This window comes from Panulirus ornatus, chromosome 8, assembly GCF_036320965.1.
Source record: "Panulirus ornatus isolate Po-2019 chromosome 8, ASM3632096v1, whole genome shotgun sequence".
Lineage (NCBI taxonomy): Eukaryota > Metazoa > Arthropoda > Malacostraca > Decapoda > Palinuridae > Panulirus > Panulirus ornatus.
In genome coordinates, this window is record NC_092231.1 from 44561601 (window position 1) to 44575209 (window position 13609).

Genomic DNA, 13609 nt, shown 5'->3' on the forward strand with positions numbered 1-13609 from the left:
TAGGGCACATAATCAGTTGAAAATTCAAACCAAACCCATACCTCACTTTCTATGGGATCACTATATATGTGATTTCACTATTCTGTAAGGAACATACCTCTAACAATGCCCCTTTTTATGGTCAAAATTCACTACTGTGTAGGTGTGTGCAGATGAAAAAGTATTTATCACTTTATTAATTATACATAATCGCAGTTTCTTGTGTCAGCAAGGAAGCGCCAGAAAACAGACAAAGAATGACTCATCCATTCATTCATCTTATTTATCTAGTATACTTTGTCGCTGCCTCCTGCATTAGCGGAGTAGCGCAAGGAAACAGACAAAAGAATGGCCCAACCCACCCACATACACATGTATATACATACACGTCCACACATGCACATATACCTATACATTTCAACGTATACATATATATACATACACAGACATATACATATATACACATGTACATAATTCATACTTGCTGCCTTTATTCATTCCCGTCGCCATCCCACCACACATGAAATGACACCCCCCTCTCCACGCATACCCGCGAGGTAGCGCTAGGAAAAGACAACAAAGGCCACATTCACTTACACTCAGTCTCTAGCTGTCATGTATAATGCACCAAAACCATAGCTCCCTTTCCACATCCAGGCCCCACAGAACTTACCATGGTTTATCCCAGGTGCTTCACATGCCCTGGTTCAATCCATTGACAGCACGTCGACCCCAATATACCACATCGTTCCAATTCACTCTATTCCTTGCATGCCTTTCACCCTCCTGCATGTTCAGGCCCCAACGCTCAAAATCTTTTTCACTCCATCCTTCCACCTCCAACTTGGTCTCCCACTTTTCTTCGTTCCCTCCACCTCTGACACATATATCCTCTTTGTCAATCTTTCCTCATTCATTCTCTCCATGTGACCAAACCATTTCAATACACCCTCTTCTGCTCTCTCAACCACACTCTTTTTATTACCACACATCTCTCTTACCCTTTCATTACCTACTCGATCAAATCACCTCACACCACATATTGTCCTCAAACATCTCATTTCCAACACATCCACCCTCCTCCGCACAACCCTCTCTATAGCCCATCCATTCATATACACACACACACACACACACACACACACACACACACACACACACATATATATATATATATATATATATATTGGATTGGAGGTGGAAAGATGGAGTGAAAAAGATTTTGTGTGATCGGGGCCTGAACATGCAGGAGGGTGAAAGGAGGGCAAGAAATAGAGTGAATTGGAGTCATGTGGTATACAGGGGTTGACGTGCTGTCAGTGGATTGAAGCAAGGCATGTGAAGCGTCTGGGGTAAACCATGGAAAGCTGTGTAGGTATGTATATTTGCGTGTGTGGACGTGTGTATGTACATGTGTATGGGGGGGGGGGTTGGGCCATTTCTTTCGTCTGTTTCCTTGCGCTACCTCGCAAACGCGGGAGACAGCGACAAAGTATAAAAAAAAAAAAAAAAATATATATATATATATATATATATATATATATATATATATATATATATATATTCTTTTCTTTCATACTATTCGCCATTTCCCGCGTTAGCGAGGTAGCGTTAAGAACAGAGGACTGGGCCTTTGAGGGAATATCCTCACCTGGCCCCCGTCTCTGTTCCTTCTTTTGGAAAATTGAAAAAAAGTGCCCATATATGCACATATCTGGGCACAGACATATACATATATACACAAGTCCATATTCATACTTACTATCCTTCATCCATTCCTGTCGCTAGCCCGTCCCACTGGAAGCAGCATCGCTGCCCACTGCTTTAGCAAGGTAGCACCAGGAAAACAGACAAAAAAGGCCACATTTGTTTACATTCAGTCTTTAGCTGTCATGTGTAATGCACCAAAACTACAGCTCCCTATCTACATCCAGGCCCCACAGACCTTTCCATGTTTTACCCTAACGCTTCCCATGCCCTGGTTCAGTCCACTGACAGAACGTTGACCCCAGTACACCACATCATTCCAATTCACTCTATTCCTTGCATGCCTCTCACCCTCCTGTATGTTCAGGCCCTGATCACTCAAAATCTTTTTCACTCCATTCTTCCACCTCCAAGGAATAGAGTGAATTGGAACGATGTGGTATAAGTGGGTCGACATTTTGTCAATGGACTGAACCAGGACATGTGAAACGTCTGAGGTAAATCATGAAATGGTCTGTGGGGCCTGGATGTGGATAGGGAGCTGTGGTTTTGGCGCATTACACATGGCAGATAGAGACCGAGTGTGACCAAATGTGGCCATTTTTTTCTGTTTTTCCTGACACTGCCTTGCTGAAGCATGGGGTAGCGATGCTGTTTCCTGTGGGACAGGGCAGTGCCAGGAATGGATGAAGGCAAGCATGAATATGTACATGTGCATATATGTATATGTCTATGCACATGTATGTATATGTATATATGGTGATATGTATATGTATGTATATGTGCATGTATGGGCATTTATGTATATATGTGTGTATGTGGGTGGGAGTGCCGTTTTTCACTTGTTTCCTGGACCTACCTCACTAACGCAGGAAACGGCAGTCAATTATAATAAATAAATAAAATTTATATCACTCACCTTGAATAGGACTCGGAAGAGGTGGAGTGTTGGATCCATCACCATAGTTAAGGTTCATGCATGATTGGAGGCGGTGGAGGGCAGAATAAGAGGGATGAAGAGGCTGCTGAACCCACAATTCCCCTGCAGTAACTACTGCACTCACACGAACTTCCACTACAACACCAGCAGTTAGCTCTATCTGCAAGCAGAAATAAACCAGTTTCATTATGAAGTCATTAACACAAACTCATACCTATATTACATATATAGTTGACAAAAATGATACAGGTATCAAATGTGGAGGGGGTAAAGAGAAGTGGGAGACCAAACTGGAGATGGAAAGATGGAAAGAAAAAGGTTTTGAGTGACCGTGGTCTGGACATGCAGGAGGGTGAAAGGTGTGCACAGGAAAAGAGTGAACTGGAACAATGTGGTATACAAAGGGTAATGTGCTGTCAATGAACTGAAACAGGGAATATGAGGCAGCCAAGGGAAACCATAGAAAGGTCTGTGGAGCCTGGCTGTGCATAGGGAGTGTGGTTTCAGTGCACTGCATGACAGCTAAAAAATGGAAGAGAATGAATGCAGCCTTTCTTCGTCTGTTTCTGGAGCTAACTCATTAATGCAGGAAGGGGTGAACAACAAGTCTGTAAATACAGTGTAGGCTAATAAACCTGGTCACCGAGTCCATTTTGTCAACCTTACATAAAAAAAGATGCTGTTTAAACAGTGATGCTGTTTGAACCATCTAATCCTAAATGTGAAAATAAAACAGAGATGCAAACAATAATCAAAATCACACAATCCACTGGCATTATTAGCCTACTGGATTCTTCAGTCATTCTCCTAAAACACTTTCATTATCAATGAATAAAAATGCATTAAAATATTATACCTGCATGGCCTGGGTGTTCAGAGTAGGCCGAGTCTGAGTCAGCAATGACTGCTGTGTAAACACCTGAGCAAGTGTCAAATCTGCATATCGGCTTTGTGGGAAATGTTCACGGATCATGTTCAGAGCTGCAATGACTTGCTGTTTCGTACCTAGGGAAATGAAAGTCACACAAGATGATATTTCATTGAAAAATAGCATAAAAGACATGAGCACACTAATGGATTTCTCTCCTTTTTCCTTATATAAATCCTTCAACAGGCAGCTTACACACTACCACTCAATAAGAAGTAACTCTGGTTTCAGTCACTATCCTAATCTTTAAACATTTTTTGTCCAACTCCATATAGTTTCTTTCTGGTCTCATTAGAAAGCCAACCCTGAAGCATATGGAAAAAATACTGCATAATAGAGACTAAAAAGAAAAAGAAAAAGATTGTTGACATGGATGCATAGAGAGAAATAAATAAATAAACAGATGGTCAAGATGACTGGCACAGCCTTAACATTTTACAAGAAGTTTGGACAATATTAATGATGACTGATCAGTTTCATAAAATGTGTTCTTCTTACGCTACTATGATCGTAAAGCATCACAGATGGCAATGAAGAACAGTTACACTATCGGGAAAAAAAAATCAGTAGATATACAAAGGAGCAAACAGATAAACCCAAAACACTTTATATCCTACGGCTGATCATGGTCAAACATGTTAACCTGAAATTAATCTAATCTCAATTTCTTTTTCTCGTGACATAATGACATTAACTTTTAACCTAAACCTCAACACTAATGGAATTCTTCCTTGCCCTAGGGGAGTCATATGTGGCCTGAAAAATTCATTGTGAATGTACTACAGACTCTTATTATTTAAGAAAAATACAGATGGATGAATGATGGATATGACATGTAGTCAAGACTGGTGAATCAAATAATTTTTAATTACGCGACTTTCCATGTTGTAGTCACGATAGTCTTGAATTCTGATCTTTTAACTGCAAGCCACAAAGGTTTTTGTTGCCACAAGCAAGAGTGAAGCAAGAAGTCTAACCATTTCACTATTTGGAGTTTGTTGCCACAAGAAAGAGCGAAGCAAACAGTCTAACCAACGTACCATCAGGAGTTTGTTGCCACAAGCAAGAGCGAAGCAAGCAGCCCAAGCAACTCACTATCAGAAGTTTGTTGCCACAAGCAAGAGTGAAGCAAGTAGTCTAACCTCACTATCATGAGTTTCTTACAACAAGCAAGAGTGCTGCAAGCAGTTTAATCCACTCACTAAAGAAGTTTACATGAACCACTGTGGAGATTAGTCTTAGTCTCTGCCTTATCAGTAGATCATTACCTCAAAGTTGAATGTTCACATGCCTTGAAAGGAGTTACGTTATTGAAAATCAACTACTTTTTTCATTAAAATTCATGTGCCTCTGTTTCTCTCAATACATGTTGCAAACTTTCCTCACAAAAGTAAGTCGTCAATTTATTTGTTCGTTTTCAGCAAGTAACAATGGGTAAGAATGTGTGCAACAATCCATGAGGAATTACACAAATTACTAAATCTATATCTTATCACTGATAATCACCTTAAAAAGAATTCTCATGACCCAAGAAAATTTTCTCTCTGTTAACATACTTTTTAAAAACTGGACAAGAATCATATTCCCATCCAGAGGAAGTTATACATATTACACAATCTTTATATGATACTTAGTCGCTGTCTCTGTGTTAGCGAGGTAGTGCAAGGAAACATGAAAGAATGGCCCAACCCACCCACATACACATGTATATGTGTATATACACACACAGACATATACATATATACACATGTACATAATTCATACTGTCTGCCCTTATTCATACCCGTCGCCACCTCGCCACACATGAAATGACAACCCCCTCCCCCCGCATGTGCGCGAGGTAGCGCTAGGAAAAGACAAAAAAGGCCATATTCGTTCATACTCAGTCTCTAGCTGTCATGTATAATGCACCGAAACCACAGCTCCCTTTCCACATCCAGGCCCCACAAACCTTACCATGGTTTACCCCAGACGCTCCACATGCCCTGGTTCAATCCATTGACAGCATGTCGAACCTGGTATACCACATCGTTCCAATTCACTCTATTCCTTGCACACCTTTCACCCTCCTGCATGTTCAGGCCCCTATCACTCAAAAATCTTTTTCACCCCATCTTTCCACCTCCAATTTGGTATTACTAAACCTATTATTTTTTTAATTTTATTATCATTATTTTGCTTTGTTGCTGTCTCCCACATTAGCGTGGTAGCTCAAGGAAACAGACGAAAGAATGGCCCAACCCACCCACATACACATGTATATACATACACGTCCACACACGCAAATATACATACCTATACATCTCAACGTATACATATATATACACACACAGACATATACAAATATACACATGTACATAATTCATACTCTCTGCCTTCATTCATTCCCATCGCCACCCCGCCACACATGAAATAGCAACCCCCTCCCTCCGCATGTGCGTGAGGTAGCGCTAGGAAAAGACAATAAAGGCCACATTTGTTCACATTCAGTCTCTAGCTGTCAGGTATAATCACTGAAACCACAGCTCCCTTTCCACATCCAGGCCCCACAGAACTTTCCATGGTTTACCCCAGATGCTTCACATGCCCTGGTTCAATCCATTGACAGCACGTCAACCTCGGTATACCACATCATTTCAATTCACTCTATTCCTTGCACGCCTTTCACCCTCCTGCATGTTCAGGCCCCGATCACTCAAAATCTTTTTCACTCCATCTTTCCACCTCCAATTTGGTCTCCCACTTCTCATTCCCTCCACCTCTGACACATATATCCTCTTGGTCAATCTTTCCTCACTCATTCTCTCCATGTGGCCAAACCATTTCAAAACACCCTCTTCTGCTCTCTCAACCACACTCTTTTTATTATCACACAACTCAGTGAATGTAGGTTTGCGGCAGGGGTGTGTGATGTCTCCATGGTTGTTTAATTTGTTTATGGATGGGGTTGTTAGGGAGGTAAATGCAAGAGTCCTGGAAAGAGGGGCAAGTATGAAGTCTGTTGGGGATGAGAGAGCTTGGGAAGTGAGTCAGTTGTTGTTCGCTGATGATACAGCGCTGGTGGCTGATTCATGTGAGAAACTGCAGAAGCTGGTGACTGAGTTTGGTAAAGTGTGTGGAAGAAGAAAGTTAAGAGTAAATGTGAATAAGAGCAAGGTTATTAGGTACAGTAGGGTTGAGGGTCAAGTCAATTGGGAGGTGAGTTTGAATGGAGAAAAACTGGAGGAAGTGAAGTGTTTTAGATATCTGGGAGTGGATCTGTCAGCGGATGGAACCATGGAAGCGGAAGTGGATCATAGGGTGGGGGAGGGGGCGAAAATTTTGGGAGCCTTGAAAAATGTGTGGAAGTCGAGAACATTATCTCGGAAAGCAAAAATGGGTATGTTTGAAGGAATAGTGGTTCCAACAATGTTGTATGGTTGCGAGGCGTGGGCTATGGATAGAGTTGTGCGCAGGAGGATGGATGTGCTGGAAATGAGATGTTTGAGGACAATGTGTGGTGTGAGGTGGTTTGATCGAGTAAGTAACGTAAGGGTAAGAGAGATGTGTGGAAATAAAAAGAGCGTGGTTGAGAGAGCAGAAGAGGGTGTTTTGAAATGGTTTGGGCACATGGAGAGAATGAGTGAGGAAAGATTGACCAAGAGGATATATGTGTCGGAGGTGGAGGGAACGAGGAGAAGAGGGAGACCAAATTGGAGGTGGAAAGATGGAGTGAAAAAGATTTTGTGTGATCGGGGCCTGAACATGCAGGAGGGTGAAAGGAGGGCAAGGAATAGAGTGAATTGGAGCGATGTGGTATACAGGGGTTGACGTGCTGTCAGTGGATTGAATCAAGGCATGTGAAGCGTCTGGGGTAAACCATGGAAAGCTATGTAGGTATGTATATTTGCGTGTGTGGACGTGTGTATGTACATGTGTATGGGGGGGGGGGCCATATCTTTCGTCTGTTTCCTTGCGCTACCTCGCAAACGCGGGAGACAGCGACAAAGTATAAAAAAAAAAAAAAAAAAAAAAAAAAAAAAAAAAAAAAACTCTCTTACCCTATTATTACTTACTAGATCAAACCACCTCACACCACATATTGTCCTCAAACATCTCATTTTCAACACATCCACCCTCCTCCGCACAACTCTATCTATAGCCCAAACCTCGCAACCATATAATATTGTTGGAACCACTATTCCGTCAAACATACCCATTTTTGCTTTCCGAGATAATATTCTCAACTTCCACACATTCTTCAACGCTACCAGAACTTTTCGCCCCCTCCCCCACCCTATGATTCACTTCTGCTTCAATGGTTCCATCCGCTGCCAAATCCACTCCCAGATATCTAAAACATTTTACTTCCTCCAGTTTTTCTCCATTAAAACTTACCTCCCAACTGACTTATCCCTCAACCACACTGTCCCTAATAACCTTGCTCTTATTCACATTTACTCTCAGCTTTCTAATTTCACACACTTTACCAAACTCAGTCACCAGCTTTAGCATTTTCTCACACGAATCAGCCAACAGTGCTGTATCATCAGCGAACAACAACTGACTCACTTCCCAAGCTCTCTCATCCACAACAGACTGCATACTTGCCCCTCTTTCCAAAACTCTTGCTTTCACCTCCCTAACAACCCCATCCTCTCATTTTTCACTATCCATAAAAGGCCTCTACTACATAAATATCTTTTCATTCTCATATCATATAATCTTGAGACATTCTACAGTTTTGATAATTTTCAAAGCTACCAGGAACCTTTTCTACATCAATAAAAGTATTCAATCTTCTTTAATGGCACTGTGAAAAACATGGTTTCTGAAAAATGTAAAGCTATTTCTTTATCAGAGGGAGAGCTCTATGATCGTCTAAGAAGAGTGTATCCACAGGGATTCATCGTCTTCAAACACCAGAAAAAAAACCAGACCCACTGATCATTTAGCAGTCCACTCAGTTCTACGGAATCACAGTGTGGTGATAACATGGAGAGCAGAAACTAGCCAACTGCACTCACTTGCTCACCATTTGTATATATACCTCAGGCATTTTAATGCCAAGACTCAAGAAATGCTTTTTCCAAAAAAATGGACAAGGCAGGAAGGATTCAGAAATTAAAATGGGTTCTCACAGAGCTTCCCCAGTGATCAGTGACACTAAAATAATAACCAGAAATCAAAATCTTACTGCAAACTTACCTTCAACAGAACAAAGCTTTAGTCTTACATTTTCGTGTGGATAAACAATAACAGTGGCTTCTGTTGTAGCCTTAATTCTGTTAACAAAAGCACCTTTCCGCCCAATCAAACGTCCAACCAATGTCTGAAAGTAAAAAATATTAATAACCTTTCTGATTAGACTACTGAAAAATAGAACTTGAAATCTGAAAAAAAATCTCTCTCCAAGGCAGTGTCCAATGGACACGAGACAATCCTTGGGGGTTATTGAGATTAACATCACTATGAACCTCTATGAATTGGTATAATAGCTTCTTCTGAATGCTGCTTTTGGTCAATTCACCATCAATTGAATCATATTTGTTCAAACTGGGATGCCCTTAGCTAATGAGAGACCACCAATGAGCCAAAGTCAGTAATCCACCCTACCCTTGGCCAAATAGAGCTCATTTATCTGCAGGTCATAAAGCCAAGCAAAAGTTGCTACCCAAAGCACAGAGAAAAGGTTTTTTGAAGAAAAGGTACAGAAAACTGGGTAAAGGAATAGTATGAATATCTAGATGCAAATTTAGTGTATCAATTTTACATATGTTCATGTTATTCACCACCAAAACTGTGTCTGTGTAAAAGTCAAGAGTAGAGTGCAAAACCATGCTCAGAAAATACAAACAAACAGTACCTCTATGTCATCCCCTCTTATCTTAAGGAAGGACCATCTTAAACATACCAGCTATAAATTCTCCAACTAATTTTCAGCGTGTATATTGTATTATTTCTAAACATATTTAAGTTATTCACCACTAACACTGTCACTGTGCACAACACCAAGTTCATTAAAAAAAAAGGGAGGCAAGTCTTCCATGTTCTCCCCTCTTATATCTAGGTGGGGAAGAATTGCTCTTGACATGTAACCACATCTTTGCATTCCACCTGGCCAAAATTAAGGTTGTTATATTGCATTATCATGTATTTCCCATTTTGTGCGTTAATTTATCAATTCATTAAGGATTTTTTTCTCTGCATTCTTACTTGACAGAGTCAAAAGTGATCTGACTTATAAACCGTCACGGGCTAACTTCCAAACTTGACCCCCCTTGCCCTACACAGCAATGTCGGTTCACTTTCACTCTTCTATTGTCTGGTTAAAAATTTACTTCTGAGAGCTACCTCCTTGTGTGCCCATACCAACAGCTTGACCATGCAATACTCAGCAAGCTGCTGCTTCACCTGATTATTGTGTCACCAATGGAAACTCAAAGGTGAGCCGTTTCGATATCTGCTTCTTTCCCTATCTATCTATTATATTTGATTGCCATTTCCTGCGCCATCGAAGTAGCACAAGGAAACAAACGAGGAAAGACCCATCCACTCATATATACACATATATACAGACACACTCATATACATATATACACAGGTGCATATTCATATTTGCTTGTTTCATCCATTCCCGGCACTACCTGCCCCACAGGAAACAGCATTGCCACTATCAGTGTCAGTGAGGTAGCGCCAAAAAAACAGACAAAAAAGGCCACATTCATTCACACTCAGTCTCTAGCTGTCATGTGTAATGCACCGAAACCACAACTTACTGTCCACATCCAGGCCCCAGAGACCTTTCCATGCTTTATTCTAGACATTTCACTTGCCCTGGTTCAGTCCATTGACAGCACATCCACCCTGGTATACCACATCATTTTAATTCACTCTTTTCTTTGCATGTCTCTTCTTTTCACCCCATCCTCCATCTACAATTTGGTCTCCGATTCTCCTTGTTCCCTCCACCTCTGACATACTCTTTGTCAACCTTTCTTCACTCATTCTCTCCATATGTTCAAACCATTCCAACACACCCTCTTCTGCTCTCTCAATCACACTCTTTTTATTACCACACATCTCTCTTGCCATTATTTTTTTTTTTTCAATTTTCCGAAAGAAGGAACAGAGAAGGGGGCCAGGTGAGGATATTCCCTCAAAGGCCCAGTTCTCTGTTCTTAACGCTACCTCACTAATGCGGGAAATGGCGAATAGTTTGAAAGAAAAAGAAAGATCTCTCTTGCCCTTTCATTACTTACTTGATCAAACCACCTCACATCACATATTGTCCTCAAACATTTCATTTCCAACACATCCATCCTCCTCAGGCCCTGACTGCTCAAAATCTTTTTCAATCCATCCTTCCACCTCCAACTTGGTCCCCCGCTTCTCCTTGTTCTCTCCTCAGACACATATACCCTCTTTGTCAATCTTTCTTCACTCATTCTCTCCATATGTCTACACCATTTCAACACACCCTCTTCTGCTCTCTCAACCACGCTCTTTTTATTTCCACATATCTGTTTTACCCTTTCATTACTTACTCGATTAAACCATCTCACACCACACATCGTCCTTAAACATTTCATTTCCAACACATCCACCCTCCTCCATACAACACTATCTATAGCCCATGCTATAGGGTAAAGGGAAAGAGTGGTTTGGGAAAGTCTTGGTTGTAAAGTCAGGGGTTGGTGAGAGGACAAGAGATAAGGAAGGAATAGCAATACTCCTGAAGCAGGAGTTGTGGGAGTATGTGATAGAGTGTAAGAAAGTAAATTCTAGATTGATGTGAATGAAACTGAAAGTGGATGGAGAGAGATGGGGGATTAATGGTGCCTATGCACCTGGTCATGAGAAGAAAGATCATGAGTGGCAAGTGTTTTGGGAGCAGCTGAGTGAGTTGTGTCAGCAGCTTTGATGCACGAGACCGGGTTACAGTGATGGGTGATTTAAATGCGATGAGCAGTGGGGCAGTTGAGGGTATAATTTGTGTGCACAGGGTGTTCAGTGTCGTAAATGGAAACGGTGAAGAACTTGTAGATTTGTGTCCTGAATAAAGACTGGTGACCGGGAATACCTGGTCTAAAAAGAGATATACATAAGTATACGTATGTGAGTAGAAGAGATGGCGAAGGCCATTATTGGTTTACGTGTTAACTGATAGGCATATAAAAGAGAAACTTTTGGATGTTAATAAGTTGAGAGGGGCAGCTGGAGGGATGTCTGATCACTATCTTGTGGAGGTGAAGATCTGTAAAGGTTTTCAAAAAAGAAGAGAGTGGTGAGAGTAAGCAAGCTTGGAAAGAAAACTTTTGTGAGAAAGTACCAGGACAGATTGAGCATAGAATGGCTAAAGGTGAGAGCAAATGACATGAGGGGAGTGGGTAAGGAATGGGATGTATTTAGGGAAGTAGTGATGGCTTGTGCAAAAGATGCATGTGACATGAGAAAGGTAGGAGGTGGGCAGATTAGAAATGGCAATGAGTGGTGGGATGAAGAAGTAAAGTTGTTAGTGAAAGAGAAAAGAGAGGCATTTGGACGATACTTGCAGGGAAGTAATGTAAATGACTGGAAGATGTATAAAAGAAAGCAGCAGGAAGACAAAAGATAGGTGCAGGTGTTGGAAACGAGGGCAAATGAGAGTTGGGGTGAAAGAGTATCATTACACTTAAGGGAGAATAAAAAAGATAGGGAGAATAAAAAGATAGGGAGAATAAAAAGATGTTTTGGAAGGAGATAAATAACGTGCGTAAGAAGAGAAAAAGTGGGAACATCGGTGAATGGGGCAAGTGGGGAGGTAATAACAGGTAGTGACGAAGTAAGGAGATGGAGTGAAAATTTTGAGGGCTTGTTGAATGTGTTTGATGATAGAGTGGCAGATATAGGGTGTTTTGATCAGGGTGGTGTGAGAAGTCAGAGGGTCAGGAAGGACAATTTGATAAAGAGAGAAGAGATAGGGAAAGCTCTGCGGAAGATGAAATCTGGCAAGCTGTGGGTGTGGATGGTACCGCATTGGAATTTATTAAAAAAGGGGGTGACTGTGTTGTTGATTGGCTGGTAAGGATATTCAATGTATGTATGGACCACGGTGAAGTGCCCACAGATTGGTAGAATGCATGCATAGTGCCACTGTACAAAAGCGAGGAGATAAAGGTGAGTGTTCAAACCATAGGCATAAGTTTGTTGAGTATTCCTGGGAAATCATATGGGAGGGTATTGATTGAGAGGGTAAAGGCATGTACAGAGCATCAGATTGGGGAAAAGCAGTGTAATTTCAGAAGTGATAGAGAATGTGTGGATCAGGTGTTTGCTTTAAAGAATGTATGTGAGAAATACTTAGAAAAACAGGATTTCTATGTAGCACTTATGGACCTGGAGAAGGCATATGAAAGGGTTGATAGAGATGCTTTGTGGATGGTCTTAAGAGTATATGGTGTGGAAGGTAAGTTGATAAAAGCAGTGAAAAGTTTGTAGCAAGGATGTACGGCATGTGTACAATTAGGAAGAGAGGAGAGTGACTGGTTGCCGGTGAATGTCGGTTTGCAGCAGGGGTGTGTGATGTCCCCAGGGTTGTTTAATATGTTTATGGAAGGAGTGATTAGGGAGGTAAATGCGAGAGTTTTGGAGAGAGGGGTGAGTATGCAGTTTGTTGGGGATGTGAGGGCCTGGGAAGTGAGTCTGTAGTTGTTCATCGATGATACAGCTCTTGTGGCTGATTCCTGTGAGAAACTGCAGAGGTTGGTGACTGAGTTTGGAAAAGTGTGTGAAAGGAGAAAGTTGAAAGTAAATGTGAATAAAAGCAAGGTTATTAGGTTAAGTAGGAATAAGGGACAAGTTAATTGGGATGCAAGTTTGAATGGAGAAAAACTGTAGGAAGTGGAGTTTTATATATCTGAGAGTGGACTTAGCAGCAGATAGAACCATGGAAGCAGAAGTGAGTCAGCTTTGCCTCCAAAAGATAGTGACCAGACATCCCTCCAGTTGCCCCTGTCACCACATCAACATCCACAAGTATCTCTTTTACACGCCTATAAATTAACACGTAATCCTATAATGCCCTTTGACCTAGT

General features: G+C 41.3%; 1 protein-coding gene across 2 annotated transcripts in view; it reads right to left on the reverse strand.

The window, feature by feature from the left end:
• Nucleotides 1–13609, reverse strand: part of LOC139749923 (uncharacterized) — a 41079-nt gene that overhangs the window by 11487 nt on the left and 15983 nt on the right. For both annotated transcript variants that reach the window (XM_071664340.1, XM_071664339.1), the window contains exons 4-6: nt 8742–8865; nt 3483–3631; nt 2606–2786 (exon numbers count right to left, since the gene is read on the reverse strand). In XM_071664340.1, coding sequence (XP_071520441.1) covers nt 2606–2786; nt 3483–3631; nt 8742–8865 — 454 coding nt within the window. The remainder of the gene's footprint in view (nt 1–2605; nt 2787–3482; nt 3632–8741; nt 8866–13609) is intronic.